The sequence below is a fragment of the Cuculus canorus genome, chromosome 2 (genome assembly GCF_017976375.1).
Source record: "Cuculus canorus isolate bCucCan1 chromosome 2, bCucCan1.pri, whole genome shotgun sequence".
In the NCBI taxonomy this organism is placed as follows: Eukaryota; Metazoa; Chordata; class Aves; order Cuculiformes; family Cuculidae; genus Cuculus; species Cuculus canorus.
In genome coordinates, this window is record NC_071402.1 from 15593200 (window position 1) to 15610334 (window position 17135).

General features: G+C 40.3%; 1 protein-coding gene across 3 annotated transcripts in view; it reads left to right on the forward strand.

The window, feature by feature from the left end:
* Positions 1 to 948: 948 nt before the first annotated feature.
* The window catches only part of TNFRSF11B (TNF receptor superfamily member 11b), a 29385-nt gene continuing 13198 nt past the window's right edge, over positions 949 to 17135 (forward strand). Inside the window, exon 1 of one of the 3 annotated variants that reach the window (XM_054059360.1) lies at positions 949 to 1076. Coding sequence is in view for 2 of the 3 variants with exons in the window: in XM_054059359.1 (XP_053915334.1) it covers positions 14229 to 14276 (48 nt within the window). In the remaining variant the exon portion in view is untranslated. Of the gene's footprint in view, positions 1077 to 13780; positions 14020 to 14213; positions 14277 to 17135 lie in introns of those variants that run through there. The other 2 variants (XM_009568760.2, XM_054059359.1) reach the window with 2 other exon arrangements.

Consider the following 17135-nt stretch of genomic DNA (forward strand, 5'->3'; position numbering starts at 1 on the left):
TGGAGACAAAGTAATTTTTTTTTTTGAAAGTCTGCATTAAAATAAAATCCTTTGAGTAACACCTGCTGAGAAGATCCATTTGTAAAATTAAAGTATGCACTGTCAATGAAGCTATAAAAGGATGATTGAAAGACAGACAGATATCTTCCAGTGAGGAGCAAAGGAGAAAAGCTCAGGCACTTAAGAATGAGAACGATTTAACCTTCACAAACTGCCCAAGGAAGAGAGAAGTTCTGTTTCTTGACATTTTTGCATCACTGCTTTCCCAGAAGATTAAGTTATAGTCAAACATAACTTATTGGAGGCAATTAGGTGAAATTCAATGACTCGTGTTATGCAGGAGACAAAGTTACATGACCTAATGGTCTTTTCTGGCCTATGAGTTGTTTAACTACAAGCAGTTATTTTATGCATTCTTTTTCTCCGATTCAACATAGTTTAGCAGTTAGTCAAGATAGAATTTGGTTACTCTTAGTAAGGAAGTGATAGACAAATGTGGGCAAAGTTTACTTGAAGATTTCAATGGTCTGAACATCTTGATGTGGTTTCTTTCATGGTTTTGCACATGAAGGACTCTGCAGAATGTGGGACATGACTAAGCTCATGGTCTGAGGTTATACATTATGATAGCCAGTTCTTACTCAAAAAATATAAGGCTTTTTTGAATAGGCTGCAGGAACCCTTTTCCAGGGACATCACCACGTGCGGTCTTTTCCTTTGATGTCATGTTTTTCAGGGGGAAACTTCAACTAGTCATGAAGACAATAAAGGTCAAATTAGCAGCTGGGTAAGAGAGTAGGTATGTATCTTGGGTTTGCTGGATACTTTCCATACTTCTCAAAAGCCATCAAGGACATGCAGGAAGGCGTGAGTTGCTTGCATTCACTTTGTATCTATTTCTGTTCCTTTATGCCTGCACAGGAGGTTACTCATTTGGAGGGGAAAAAGATTCTAGTAACTTGGGTGTGTGCTGCTCTTGAACTAGAAAAGTTCTTCCTGTACTTCCTGCTCAGTGGCATCCAGGACTTCTCCAGCAGGGAAAGCATGGTGTGTGAAACATTTTACCTGGAGAACAGGTGAGTCCCCATCCTGGGAACACATAAGGTTCCGCAGTTTCACGCAAAGGGAACAAAATGAGTACCTAGCTGTGTGCCAGCCAGCTTCAGCTTACAAGGCTGGTTGGAAGAGGGTGATCCTTGTCTCCTGCATCACCCTTTCTCCTTGTGTTTCATTAACTCCATGTCTGCCATTCATGGGCTGCATTTTCAGTGCTTTCATGTCATTCATCATGACAAGATTGACACCTGTTACAAGTTTGCCTTGCAGTGTAATACATAAAAGAGAACAGATCAGTATGTAGCAGCCTAAAACTATTATTTTTTCTATTTTTATATATGATGAGAACACATTTGTCCATAAAACCATGAGAGGGCAGCATTCTCTCTATCATTCATATTCTCTTTCTGCTGGAAAATTAAAAAAAGACTTTCTTTAACATTCATCTCATAAACCACAGAGAAGTGTTATATATAATTCAGAGCTTGGTTCAATATTCTTCATAATCAATAAGAATGTTTGATTTAAATAGGTGTTGGACTGAGGGTTCAGTTGTTCAAAATGACATCAGGAAGAACTGTCTGCATAATTTAAATCAGAAGATACTGCAAATAAACAGTTAGGAAATAATTTTGGTGGTGGTTAACCAATAGAGCAAAATACCAAGAATAGTTTTGTATTCTCCACTTCTTGATGTCTTTGAATATAGACTAAATACGTCTCTGGAGAACGTAGACAAAAGCTGCTGGGTTCAATACTGAGGTAGCAGAGTGCTGTTTTGTGAACCGCATGGTGTAAAACAGAATTTGATCCTGAGTGCATGCAGGCAAGAAAATCCCCATTTTTTTAAGCTGCTAGTAATTAATCAGTGGAACAACACCTTAAGGCTTCAGGGAGTGATTTTACAATCAAAATGACATGTATTTCCACACGATCTTCATTAAATCAGTTCAGAGCATTTGCATAATCTGTATTACACAAACAGTCGTGTTTACTAAGTAAAACAATCTCACTGGCTTTAGAGTTCATTAATCTGGCCAATACAATAGTTTCAGTGCAGGATTTTATAACTGTCATGTGATCCTTTGAGCAACACACAGTATATTATTGCAGCAATTAACGATTGAGTTTTTTAGGAGTTAGTTAACTGTGCAGTTTTTGCAAAATTATAACAGCTTAAGATGGAGAGAGAGGTTTTGAAAAGAGGGAGCAGAATTGTTTACCTCCAAATACTTGCTTTGGAAATAACTTAGGTCACAAGAAACCACACAGTTTTATCCAGATGGGTGTTTAGACATCTCAAAATGTTGGTCCGATGCATAGTGGCAAGTGCTAATTAGCATTCTTGCTAGCAGTTTCAGCAGAGAGAAGGAGTATTTAATGAACATGGAAACTAAGCTATTCTTTCTATTCTGCTTGACATAGTGACCCAACTCCACTCTCCATGGGTTTGTGATGAAATTGTGTTTTCTTATTTATTTACTTCATCTCCTGCTGGTGAGGGAAATTCCTGTATGTCTCTTATTCACTGCATTTCAGTCATTTCAACATCCCTAAAATGCTGCACAAAGTTTTGCCTGTGAATACCCTTAGGAGGTACCACAAACTGTGTTTTCACAAAAAAGTCATTGGGACAAATGCAGTGGTGGGCAAACGTTCATGATTCCATCCAGTGTGTGAAAACCTCCATAAGAGCTGGCAGTAAAAGAAGCAAAAATGTTATTTGATCTATATCTACTTGCATTTTCTTTCATTGATATGCACTACTTAAGAAAGTTTCCCATTGTTTCAGGGGGGAAAGAAGTTCTGTCTACCTGTGATTTTTAATTAGGACCACCATGAAGTAAAATATTGGTTTTTCTAGTTACGTTTTGAAGAATATTAAAGGGTGTTAGCATTTGTTAACTTGAAATATTTTCATATTGTTTCCATTACAAAGAAAAATGTGAGGTATTATTTAATTTCCCGTAACTTGTAGTATAAAAATGAATTCAAAAACAAGTGAGCTTTGCCAAGACTGCTGTACATTTTTTTTGAGAAATGTTGTAGCTTGTTCAGACTAACACACATTTGTACATGGAGTTTGAATTAACATTTGTTCAATGCATCTTAAAAGTTATTTTCTCTGTATCAGTATTGAAGCTCCAGTTCAGGAAGGTACTTAATAGTTTCAGTAACCTTCTTCAAACCAGTGGGTTACTGGCATGGAGTTGGACATGTTCTTACATATCTCGGGAACGAGGACTTGGCATACAAGGAAACTAGCTGATGTGTGTGAGACCTGCAAATTATCTGAGTCTCACCTAACACTTGATGTGATGTCTGAGATAGCGTCTGACACTCCTAACCGGTGTGTGGGATGCCACTGCCTCATGCTTGAGCTTACCTTGATCTTATTTATTTGGGTAACATTCAAGAGGTTCAGCCCCATTGTGGTTAGTGTAAAACAGGGAAGTATAGAATGTACATAGTCAAGACAGGCCCCAAAAGAAATGTCACAACATGCAAGGAAAATTAATAAAGTAGTGGCAACAAGCAACATGATAGATTTATGCTTCTTCCTTTTTGGATGGAAGATGGGGTAAGAAAGGAGGGGTGAGATGAGAGTACGGGGTGGAAAAAGCCCAGCTCTCCACTGCAGAGCAACGGAAATCCACGCAGGAGTGTTCAGAGGTCCTTGATCTGGGTTCTGCTTTAAATGGAGGGATTCACTTTTCCCTTCTCATTGAATGCAGCCCCTACCACTGCGGGCAGGAAGAGGGGAGATGAAGAGATAACCATTGCTGTCTGGCTTTTGCTGTTGCCAGAGTGGCTGATAAATCTCCTTCACCATCCTTTTGATCTGCATGTCTGGCTTTAGTTTGCTTTTCGCTTTTCTGTGTGGTGCTGTTGTGGAAGACCATGGATTTTGACTCATTTTAACAGTCAGCTGATGTATTCAGCAGGCAGCATATTTTGCTAAATAAGCTACAAAGCAAAACATTGAGAAGCATATTGCAGTGAAATAAAATACAGACTCTAATTGACACAGTAGTTTTGAATAAATCTTTCCATTGTCACAGTGCACTACATGCCAAAGCCTGTCAGCACCACTTCTTAGTTACCTACCCAAGGTAATTATATAGCTCTTCTCACTGCAGAATCCAACTGCATCATGGTTTGAGGTGTTAGTCTGTTAGCAATCCCAGTTTATGGCTTTTTACCCAAACACAACAAAAAATAAGGCAAAAATAAATTACAGACTCCATCTTGCAAGACAGTCAGATCCCATCACTGCTTGCAGAGCTGAAATAACTTGGAGATCATTGTAGACGTCTTGCTGGGAGAGCGTGGGTGAGGCAATGCCACAGCAGAGAACTGAAGTCAGCTCTTTGAAGAAACTCACACTGGGCCACCCATCCTTTTGTGGAGAAATGGCCTTGGGGAAGTAATGTGTAATTTCTCCCATCCATGCTCCCCAGCAGTCTCAGTCCCCATGGGCACGAGGTCGAACATTTGATTTAGCAAACATTTACAACAGCCCATGCCACCCACATGTGAGATTTATAAATAGTAAATTTGCTGCATTTAGTCATGGAACTGTGATGCTTTTCATCCCATTACAACTTCAGACTCTGTGTGTGAGCAGGAACAGCAGACGCTCTGTCCCCCGAGTTGCCCGAGACTATATGAAATAGAAGCATCCAATGCGCACTTACATTGAAATTTTATATGAAAAATGAAACCCCAGTTCTTAAAATATGGGGTCGAGGGAGCAGAAAAGGGATTGTAACTGACTGTAGTCATCTTCTATAGCAGGCGAGACATCACGTGTCCTTTACACCCAATTAATAATTTAGTAGAAAAAAATGTTCTACCAGCCTATGTTCTCATGACAGCCCGGTCTCAGACTGGGTCCTGAGCACCTCACTGACTTCAGTCAGCATTTCCAGGTTGTATGTCAGATTGCAACTAGGTTTTGATATTAGAAGACAAAGAAAAGCCTCTAGTGGCATTTCATGCAGAACAGGTTTAAATAATTTAGGTATTTGGGTCTCCATTACTGATATTGTATTTGGAGAAAAAAAGATCAATTTTTTTATTTTCTCTGTTTTTTCAGTTTTTCACAAGTGGGCCCCTTCTGTTCTCCTCTTGCACTAAAGGGACAAAATTTGCTGTGGAAGATGTATCTATAAAAATGTATTTAGTTCAAGATTCTACCATTGTGAAGGAATTCTATTGTATTTAACAAGAGACAGTCAGGCAGGTCCTATTAAAAAAAAAACTATTATTTTCCTGCAAAATCTTTTAGAATTTATTTGTGGTAATCTGTAGGGATTTGGGTTTTTTTCCAAACTACTATATGGCAAGGATACAATTTTGTATTAAATTCTAACAGCTCAAAAAGTGTATGAAAAGATAATAATTTTCTATTAAATGCTAAAGGACTTTCCTCCATGAGGATATAAGCAAGCCCTACAGGAGCTGGTAGTTATGCTGCAGAAGGATTTTTCAGGCTTAGAGAGCTTGGGGGAGGGTGTTTGAGTGCATTAGTATTCAGTCCACATTCTTGCCTGCTGTTCCACATGCACTGTTTTGTGCCTCCATAAACTGCTCTGGATGCAGATGAAATTTATTTTAAAAAATTCACAGGGATAAAAAAACCCATAGCAGTAGTTTCTATGAATTTCCACATTGCCTTAATTTTCATTGATATTTGCTCTTAGCCTTTTTGAAGCAACATGAAAAAAGATGGCAGAAGGAAAGAAGGAAGAGACTTTCCTTGATAAGACAGTCTTTCACATTTTAGAGAGGAGTTCTCACAACGAATCAGAGTGCTGCAACCTTTCCTTGTGCAGCCAGCATCAAAAATTTAAAGCAGCAGCACTGAATTCTTTAACTGAAAGCACACTTTAAAATCATTTATTATTTCTTGTTTGCAGTATCTGATTATACATAGGAAAAACCATGTTCTTCTCTTCTGTGTTAATCCTTTTTTCTAGAGTGAACATTCACCACTTCTTATTTTTTACTTCTCAAGACTCTTGAGTCCTAAGCCAGTCCAAGAGCAGACTTAGCCAAGGAGTCATACTTCTGCCTCCTAAAGCTGAAAGTCTATCTGCGGGAACACTTATTGCAAAATTCGATGAAATATCAAGCGGGCAGGATGACCTGCAATACATAGCTTTATCAAGCAAGTTCTGCTTTGCTCCTGCTAAAAAAATCTTCTTATTAATAGCTTAAACGGAGGAGCCTTTAATTTGTTGTTCACTGAATCAAGCCTGGTTCATGGCCCACCACCACTGACTATGGGCTCCTTCCTTAATATTTGTCCTAGGAGGCATATTCTTGAATCCTGATTCAAAAGGGACACAGTAATACGCAAAGTTGTCTCACAGTACAAAGCTGTATTGCCTACTCTGGTGGCAGGCAACTCTATTATCTCTAGCAACATGGAAGTGCATGAAGATCCCTATTCAATAAAAGGAGCAGAGGCTAGAAGATTGACGGAGACCATCAAAGGCAGAGGCTCCTGAACACTGGGAGAAGACAGGAGAAAGTTGAGCAAGAAGTTTATAATATTTTAGAGGGCTGAAAAAAGGTGGATTCAAGGAACAGGTGCATCTTGCACACACATACACACAGAGAAGTCAAATGTCCAATGCTTAAAATTCATGTTGCATGAATTACAGCAAACCCACGGTATTAACTGAGGCACAGTATGGTAGATACAAAATCTTTAAATCAACAGCATTCCCTTGAGGACAATAGTCACTTGCCCCTGGGCAATCTTTTTAAAAGGTCTGGTCCCTGCTGGGTGAAGCGCTGGAATTCATACCGTTGCTCTCAGGGTTCCATCCTGCTGTGCATATGGTGAGGAGGAATAAATATGCATGAAGTCGACAGTTAGTTTGGCTTCCACCAGAGCTTAATTTAGCTCACTTGTCAGCGCTGAATAGGAGAAATTAAAAACAATAATTAATATTTCTTTTAACACAGCGTGTAAACAGCAGCATGTGATAAAAATGCTAACTCTGGAGAAACTTCAGAGCTGGGAGACAAGGACTGTGAATGCACTTCCCATTGCCAAGGATGTAAAATGTATTTTACAGGGCACTGATGGACTAAACAAAAGAAAACGTCTGGTCAGAGGGAACAAAGGAATGTGCTGGAGCATCCAGCAGCCTCCAGCAGCCGGCTGGAATGCACCTCCTGAGGAGGCCGAAATTCCTTCCACCTTCTCTCCCCTTCTTTTTTTGGTTTTCAACATTCTCTGCCAAGAAAAGGACAAAAGCTTTATTATGCCTGAAGTTTGGCCACAAGCAAAAGTACCTAAAAGGTGCTTCAGTGCATGTGCTATTTATGCGGGGACGTGGCAAGCTTTCCAAGTGAGTTTTGCCATCATCCACAAATTGCATATTCCTTCTGGTTTACTTCATGAAGGTCCCTCCTTTTTTCTTGGCTTGCACTACTGCACCTCCTTTGAAGCCAGAAGCTGCAGAGCTGACATTGTACAAAGAATATGATAGCCATTTTGGGGAGGAAACAATGTGTGTTCATTATTGATTTTGTTACTTTATTGGGAATGTTTCACATGTAGTCACAAGTGGGGCTTTTTGTGGTTGGTGGCTGCACAAAATCTAAGGAAGACAACATACTTTCTTATGAAACTTTAAAATGTTTTAGAAGTAGAGCAAGTAGATGGCACGGAAGTACTCTCAGTTTTTATAATATACACATGTATGTGACATATACTTGAAAAAAAATCTTCCTTTATACCAGACTGGCCTGCCCCCCAGATACTCATCTCTCGCTGGCAGTAGGTTGCTCCCAGATAGAGTGAACAGACTAGAAAGTAAAGTCTTCAAACTTAATTCAAAAAAGGTGACCTATAAACAGAGAACAGTACTACTGAAGACATAGAGATGGTTGTGGGGAAATGGACAAGCTGAGGCTGACCTCAGTGGCATGGTGAAGGAAACAGAAGCCACATGAAAAGAATCATGAAGATAATTAGAAAGGGAAAGGACCATGTCTCTCTCAAAGGTGTAGACAAGATGGTTAAACTCAAGCCAGTGGGAAAAGGAGAGGCTGTCAGAGAAGTTCAAAGGAGCATCGTACTGTTACACCAGAGAGGATAGTCAGAAACTTTTTATAAATAAGGGGAAAAGCAATACTATGTGTGTCTGAAATTACTGGATTTGTAATGTTATCTACATACTTCACAGGACTGATATACATATTGCTTGGTATTTGTGGCTGCTTTTACCCCCAATATTCTTACTTTGTTTGATTTCCTTAAAAGACTGCACTCTCTCACTCAGCTTTTCCTGTCCAGCCTCAGCAGTGTCTACTTTGAATGCTGAAGAATCTGGAACATAAAGTCCCTGCTGCACTGCAGAGGTTTACTGCCACAAGAAGTAGACAAGGCCCTTTGCAAAGGAGCAGCCAGCTTCTTCTCATCAGTGATAACTGCCTTTACTCTCCTGTCAGGAAGCGGAAAGCCTAGCAATCCACAGGTGGTGAAACCATTTGCATGTAAATGACATAAGGCTGTCCATCAAGCTGCACAAGCCAATAGCTGTTTCACAGTTGGATGAACCCAGTGTCTGAGAGGTTTAAATTCTGAGCGTGTAACAAAAAATCTTCGGATGTCCATGCAAAATTTACTGAAGGCCGAACGTGGCATCATTGCTGGCCTGACATCCTTGCATATGTGGAAAACCAGAAGGAGGGAAAATTGGTGCTATGTTAATGCCACCCAAATATACACAATGAAGTCAGACTGAAAGCAATGAAATTACAGCCGCTCCTCATGAGCTAACGGGACTATTTTCCTTAACCAGTGACCTTCAATTACAGAGTAGCAAGCAAATTAGTAGAGACAAAAAAGAAAAACCTGTTAGCCATAAAATCTTACTGGCTAAACCTTGTCTTGTTTCAGTTCCAGTTTCCGTAGCTTTCGGTAAAGTATGTGCTGTCTCTTTTGGATTACTGGTGTTAACTGGAAATGTTGATTCTGGGAACAATGAATTCCTTCTTATCAAATGCCTGGTGTTTACAACTGAGTTTTTCAGAAGGCCTTAAAGTTTTCTGAGTACTTGAAAGGTCTGAATCATTGCAAGAATCCTCCTGATGCCACAGGGATAAAGTTAGGAAGAAATTCAAGGCCAAAAAGGACCAGGACAGGAATAACTAAACGAAGTTGCCACATCTCAGTTCCAAGCCTGTCAGCATGCCTGATGCCTCAGGTTGTTTCTCTGTAGGTCGAGTGACAGTGAAGCAGGCTGGGATGCAAATTTACAGTGCAGCAGTACTGGACTTGCTCTCAACTATAGCTGACTAAAAGTTAGGTGTCTGATCCTACCTGGTCCATGTTGCTTACACAACCTGAAAGACTCACAAATCCAGGTGAGTGATGTGGTATCAATCTATTTTGAAAGCATACTAGAGAAGATAATGTCCACATAGTGAACCACCACTTTTCAGATTCACAAGCTGACTTGATTCCTTAGGTAAGCAAGGCTGAACAGCAAAGAATATGGCTGTCTTCACTTTCACATTGGAAGAGATGTTTCTATTTAATGGTTTATGGCTGGTAATTTTATACATTCTGTGACTCTAATTTTTCAGTTCCTCCACTGCAACCTTCAAATCCTGTACTCCAAATCAAATCTTCTTTTGATAGGACAGGCCTCCATGGTCTGACAAGTGAGATTTTCCTTTTGGTATGTGAGCCCCTCATATCTGCCTCAGATTTACAAAATGAGCCAAAGACTCAGTCAAAAACGTGAGTTAGACCCGGTTACAAAATAAAACAAGTCACACAGTTAAAATAAAGATAACCGCTTAGTTATAAGTTCTTCTTTAACAACATTATGAGCCAAATACCTCTTCTCTTCCTTCAGTATATGTTGGCATGAAATGTTTTCCCCAGGGTTTCTGAGTTATATGAGAGAGAAAGGATGGGGAAATATCTGCTGGGGGGTTTCAGCTGCTTGGCGAAATCTGAAATGTACTTTCCTGCTACCTGTAACACTACACTGTCCACAGCTTATCAGGTTTCCTTTAGCCTCCATTTTCAAAGTTTTCCCAGATCGTCACCTTTTACAATTTAAACAGAGAGATTAATTTCTAAGGGACTGCTGTAAACGTGTGGTAGAATACCAGATTGCTTCCTTTTTTTTTTTTTTGCAGCTACTAATATGTTTGCTTTCAGAGGCAATTGATCTTTTTGAGCTCCCTCTTCCCCTTAGTTTGACAGAATTCTGTTAATGATGAAGCTCTGAGTGTTCTCTAAATTCAATGTGTGGTGAACTTTGAGTCCCAAGCCTGAAGCCACAGTCTTCCCACTGTTTGCTGCTTTGGCTCAATAAACATCACACTGATATATTGAGATGACTCAGCTATGCAGCATCCACCTGCCAGCATCAACTCACTGGTCTGGACTTGTGAGTTTTTCCAGATAGCAGACAGGCTGAAAGAGCAAAGCCATTTATAGACCTGGTGATTATAATGATGCATGGGAATAGAAATAGATTTATAACAATCATAACATCCAGGACAGCAATACAAATAGTGATGATAGAAAACAGGGAAAGATAAATACCTGTCTGGAAATATGACTACTACTGAATCAATAGCTGATGTCCCACCAAAAACACATCATCACAGATTGAAAGCAATGTGGTATCAGTAACTTTCGGTCTGCCCAATGAAAGTGGTCCTTTTTTCTCCAGTTTTGTGTACTGCTGCAAGTTGCAATGGACCATTTCTGTTAGCTACAGGGCTGTTTCTGCATACTCCTGTAACCTGGAGAGATCTACTTTATGCTTACATTCAGCATTTTAGATTTATTAGTAAAAGCAGAAATCCTGATTTTTTAATTTTTTTTTTTTTAGTTCCTTTTCCTATTACATCTTGTAAACTGTGTTATGGATAATGAATAATTAAAGGGACTCAACTTTCAAAAAACAAATTCAAGCTGTGTTCTTTCCCTGTTATGGTATGTAGTCACAAACGTGGTTCTTCTAAACACTGCTGAGAACAGCTTGGTTGTAGCATGGACAAGTGTTTATTACAGGGTTTACTGCCTTGTCCTATGATTCTATGCTCTGCAAAGCACATCTTAACTAATTCCCAAAGGCAAAGTGGCAACACTGTAATGCACTTGTGGAAACATTCAAACTGCAGTTTAAACCTTGTTAAAGAGCAGTTCTTCTCCGGAAAGTGACACTAAAAATGACAGTGTGGGATCCTCTATTTATTGTCTATTTGTGATTTCTAGATCAAACGTGCCAAGTACAACTACATGGTTCACTCTTGACATCCACAGTCAGCTCCACAGACTCCAATGAGATTAGATACTTGCAACTTTTGTGTTCATGTATCATTAAGATGATGGTCTCCTTAGCATCTGTCCAAAACTGCTGTCCTCATTGAAATACATACACCTTGGCCTACTTCCATTTGTCTGAAAGCTCTCAAGGAGGATCTGCTTTCTTCTCATTAACCTATGTCAGTTTTTTCACTGCTTATGGGAATAAAATACTTTCTCATGCAGTGCAGCATATCTGACTCTGAAAACAAATGTACACAAAGCAGACATGTTAAGGAAGATGCCACTCTTAATCATAGACATGTGTTTGGCTAAAGAATTGTAATTTTTTTTTAGAATTTATTTTCTGGTCTGTTTCATCACATAAAATATTTTAATCTCTAGAAAATTCCAATATGAATGATATTCTCTGTACACATTAACCTGTTTAAGCTCAGGCTTCTGAGCTACATTATTATTTCTCTAGAGAGCTGCCTGTGATGTATTTATGGCTGGCACGAGCAATGAGAAAACACAGCGCAGTCCAAAGCCCACTGAAATTCAGTTACACTGCTCAGTTAACTATGGGGAACTTGCCATGGGTTTGGTGCTCTTCCTTCTGTGTGCAATCATCCTCACCCACCTCTCAGGGATCTCTGGCTTGACACTGGAGCTTGCTGTTCCCAGTCAGAAGAAATGCATTGCTGTGTCTAGCTTGTGATGTCTGAGGGAATAAAGCTAGTTTGGCTTGAATAAGTTCTGCTAATGGAGTTGCTACAGTATTCTTGTTGACACTTAAAGTAAGTCCCTATATGGAGAATACCGTACTCAAGCATTAACTACACTGACATGGTCAAAGATGACCTTTCAAAACCAGTCCTTCCTCCTACTCAACAGAAACCTAAAAATGTAGAGCTAGATACTGTTTGTTTGACATACTGTCCCTTTATCTGGGCAGTATGTTCATAAATATATCTAAGAATAGATGCTAAAGTACTGAAAGGCTCTGAAAATTAGGCAGGAACAGTTACAGCATCCATTTGAGGTGCAACAGTAATCAAGTGTTGACTACTACCCAACAGATGCCAGCAGTACTCCTTTGAGTGGTAAGGTTTCCATGTTAGTTTTCACTTCACCTCTTACAAAGAATTCCTCACTAATTCAAGTGTCTTTAATTATTGTCATCCTGACAAGTGTAATCAGCATCTGTTTCAGTCTTAGGTTATGCTTGATGGGTGTTCAAATGGTTACAGATGTGTACGGAGGAATACATGAGGCTGTCTTTCTCGCAGAAGATGGTATCCTGACTCAGCATAGCTGAATTTTTGTGAAACAATATGCAGGCTTTTTCCACCTCGCTCTTTTTCTAATCACTCACAGCCTTGTGAATCAAAGGGGCAAAACTGCACAACCCAGCCAACATGGGCCCCAGATTTCAAACACTCAAGGGCTGGAATATGCAGAGTTGAGGTTTTGGTCTGGCCTGTTAAAAGGGAGAGAAAACCATCTGTGAATATTGGAGGCACATCTAGGCTTGGCTTCTATGCCAGGATCCCACAGGCTCTCATAATTTCTGAATATTTGCAGGCTGGGAAAAGAAATCCTTTCTCCACACCTTTGCTGTGGTCATCTCTGTGCTTGGTACACGTAGGTTCCCTAGAAGGCCTCTGAGCAACCCAGGGAGGCAAGATGCACGCACTTTGAGTCTTATGGCTTTAGAAAAATGCCCGTTTCTAACTAAAAGTGCTGCATGGCAAGTGTAGGAAGGAAGGGACTTACTGAAAACATTAAGCCTTTTCTTTATGTGGACACTGAATGTCACTCGAAAACAGGTCTCTCCTCCTGGCAAAGCCACTCGGGACTGGTGCTGGCTGGTGGTGGGCAACGCAGGAACACACCTGTGTCACACACCTCAGGGGCAACGATGCCATTCCTTGCATCCCTGCCTCAGCAGGGAAGAGACTGGCAGAGAATCTCCTTCCCACAGCCTTCCCTTCCCTGGCCTTTGCTTCCCAGCCAGTCTCACTCCAGGGAACCCCTGGGGAGCCACATGGAAAGGACCTTTCCTCCTCCCTGGGCTATGGCAGCCCTGGGTGTGCTTGAGGGCTTGCGAGTGGACGGCTGTGCTGGTGCAGGGCCCTGGGACACGTCCTGCACAGTGACTTTTAACCATGCCTTTCATCAGCCTGGGGTGCCGAAGGAACAGCTGTCATCCCTGGGGCACACATCGCCCTTCCAAGCCAGCTGCTCAGGGCAGAGGATGGGACACAACCAGACAGCCAGACAGAGCCCAATTAAACCCTCCCCTGGCCAGCCCCTGACACTCCCTCCTGCATTTTCCAGTCTGTGGTTACAGCCCTCGGAGGGTTCCATTAAGTCATCAAGTTTTACAGGTTCCTTTAAAAAAAAAAAAAAAAAAAAAAAAAGAGTGGGAGAGCGAGCAAGCGAGAGAGAAAAGTTTGGTCATGGTAGGGAATGAGTGATCAAAGCTGAGCCAAAGCTTCCTGTTACACCGGGACTATATATATATCGTGTCTTTAATGTTGGGGGATGTAAGCAGGCTGCTAGGAGACTGGAGCGGGTGCTGACTCTCTGCCTGATTTCCCATCGCGCTGAGGTTTCTTCCACCGACCACAATGAACAAGTTCCTGTGTTGCACGCTTGTGGTAAGTCCCTTCAGAGAGGTAGATAGGCTTAAAGATGCATTACAGTTTCAGCAATCACGCTGTAAAGACATAGAGTGTTTCTTCTGGGGTTTCATGATCTTTTTTGTTAGTTTTCTTGTTTGTTTGTTTGTTTTTTCCTTCTCTCTGTTTTCTTGGTAAACACTTTTCATTTCATCACGCTGAGCTTTCCTGGTGAATTTTGGAGTGCGATGTACATGTCCAGCTCCAGGGAGGCAGCAGGGACTTTCATTCCTAAGGTAGTGGCATGATTTGCTTTTCTTTTTGTCCTTTTTTTCCTATCTCCCTCGCTCCTTTTGTAAGGCTTTGTTATACTGGGCTGAGACAAAACTCTGCATCTGAGAATGAATTTAGAAACTGGAGTCTGAGCTGTTTGTCTTTGATTTACAAAATCTCCATCCCTGCCTGTCTCTGTAATCTCTGCTGCAGTGGCACTGGTCAGTATCTCAGATTAGGGGCTGGCTTTCTTACCCTAGAAAACCACTGTGAACTTCAGAAAAAAAGCACAAACCTGTGGTGCTTGGTTTGTCTTAGAAAATTCAGCTTCATATGTAAGAAAGTGGTGAATTGGTGGCTATGTCAGTAGCTATTACAGAAAAAGTTTTGTTATTAAATCTGGGATAAGCTCCTGCTTTACTAATTTTTTGTTTACTTAGTAATTTAGCAAGTTATTTCCAGATGAAAATTTAGAGATGTTAGCAATGTAGTATATCTCTCAAAATGTCATTTAATCCATTTAGGCATATGGAATTGTACCTGATGTCAGATTAATTAAAACCTATGTACAAACAGATACTGTGCAACATCTATTTGAAGATTATTCATCTTTTGGATAAAACACATTCGAAGAAAAACATTAAGAAATAATATCCAGAACAGGCTGTTATGTGTGCCTGCCTGGTAACTTGCTTTGGTGAGTGCAGTGGCATTAATGTTGTGGCAGAGCATTAGAACTGAGATCCATTTATTACGAAAGCTCTTTATAAATGCTACAAGATTTCCAGGATCCGCTGAGTAACACATGTTTATTACTCTCTGTACAACTTTCTGAAAGAGCTTTTTGTGAAACAGACCCAAAGTAATCAATGGTGCAAGGGAAGCAAAAATTGTCAGGCTTGTGGTCAGCAAATTGAGACACAGGACAACTTTCAACTTTTTCCTCTCATGTATGATATTGTGCCTTCTTTGTCTATATGAAAGCACGGGAAGTAAATCTGGGAATTTCTGCAGTAGCGTGTTGTCAGTTTGGCTTCTTATCTGTGACTGTCATAAAATAATCACGTCAGGATTTTGAGTTTGATTAAATATAATGTGCCTGGCTCATGTTCTCCTACAAAGTAATAGTGTTTGGTGAAGTTCAGCATAATTCTCTGGCAGAGGAGTCTCGGAGCTGAAATATGCCAGTGGCAGGAGTGCATATCAGAGAACTTGTGCTTCAGCATTCAATTTTTTTTATTATTATTATTTAAAAGCAAATTATTTAAAGTTATTGTGACGTGAAGTACAGTCAATGAAGTTTAAGTACTGTGCTAGAGCTCAGAAAAGTAGTTTTAGTGCCTGTTTTGTAAGAATGCTTGTAGGAGACATGACAGCAGTTCAAAGTTGTGTGCATGTGGCTCACATACCTTAAACCCAGTTTGAAGACACCATAGCTAAAACTGACTCTTTGAACATGATCTGCTTTCAGCCTTGGCTGCTTCGCTAAGGTTTCATAAAGGGGACCTGCTGTGGTGGTGCATGCGTGTAGTGTTGTTTGCTGGAACATTAAAACTGCTTACAAACAAGTGTTATGAAATAGGGCTGCATTGAAAGAAATTCCCCGATGCTGGATCTTGTTACTTGTCACGCAACTATCTTGACCCTTAAACTTGACCTTTCTCTATTTTGGATCCCTGGACACATGTGACATGCTTTTTCTGGCTTGCCTGTCGGGTTTGCTGTGTGTAGGCAGCAGTGGCTTTGCAGCCCGCGAGGGTAGGAGTTATCTTTCTGTCTGACTTACTTTCTGTCTGTCTGCATGTGTGTTGGTTAAAAATAAAACACCAAGGTTACCAGAAGAATTTTTTAAAAGAGATTGTCCCGATTTAAATAACACCCACTGTTCAAATCTCACAGAAACTTTACTTTTGTTTCTTCTGTATTTAACATTTATGCTAGTAGATTTGATATTCTGAGTCTTCCTGGAGAAAATACTTGTTTGTACATAATACTGGACATACTGTTCCTCTTGCTAGATGGTCAATAATTCTACTCAGTGCAAAGGCAGACTGTAGTCATTGTGGCAACATCCCAGGTCTGCGTTATCTCTAAATCTTGCTGTCTCTCTGGTGAATAAGGTTCCTAAATATGAGTCACTGATAAGACACATCTTTTGTTGAACAGCTTCTTAGTCTTTTATGTTTTCTTCCTCCACAAGCTTCCAGACAAATGTAAATCATATAAAGAAGGACTTTCAATTTAGCATTTCTTTGATAAGATGCAGACCTGCTCTCCAGTTGACTGTTGTTTTCCTGCCACTGAAAATGAAACAATATTTTAGACTCACAAATTGCTTTGTGAGTCCTAAATTGCGTTGTGAGTGGCAACTAATTGAACCTCGTGAAGACTCTAAAATGTTTGAATATTTGACATATTGCTTTACTGACAGAAACGGAGGCAGCATTTGATAGTGTCTGGTTGGAATACAGGTGGCTCAGGAGATCCACTGCTCATGTTTGTAATATAAAAGAGCAGCCTCCACTTTACAAAGCATCAGTAGGTCTTATTATGTCCAAAGTGAGTTGATTGCATTGAAGCTGTCGTCAGAGTGGTGGAAAAAGTGTATAAGCTAAACTCAAGCCAGTGAAAATTACTCAATTTTAGCCTTCATTGTGTTCTTGATGCCAAATCTGCAGTCAGCTGAAAGGTCCTTCATTGAGGCTGTGAACTAGATGAGCTTGCAGCTACTGATGGGGTAAGCTGTGGCCATCAGCCCAAAGACATTAAACTCAGTCATTGCATGGGGCCCCCCAGAATGTCAAGGTGAGGAGGATGAGATTTGAGTATCTCCCAGATTGATGGGAGTCATTTCTCCCTAGATGACAAATATTTTACAGTGG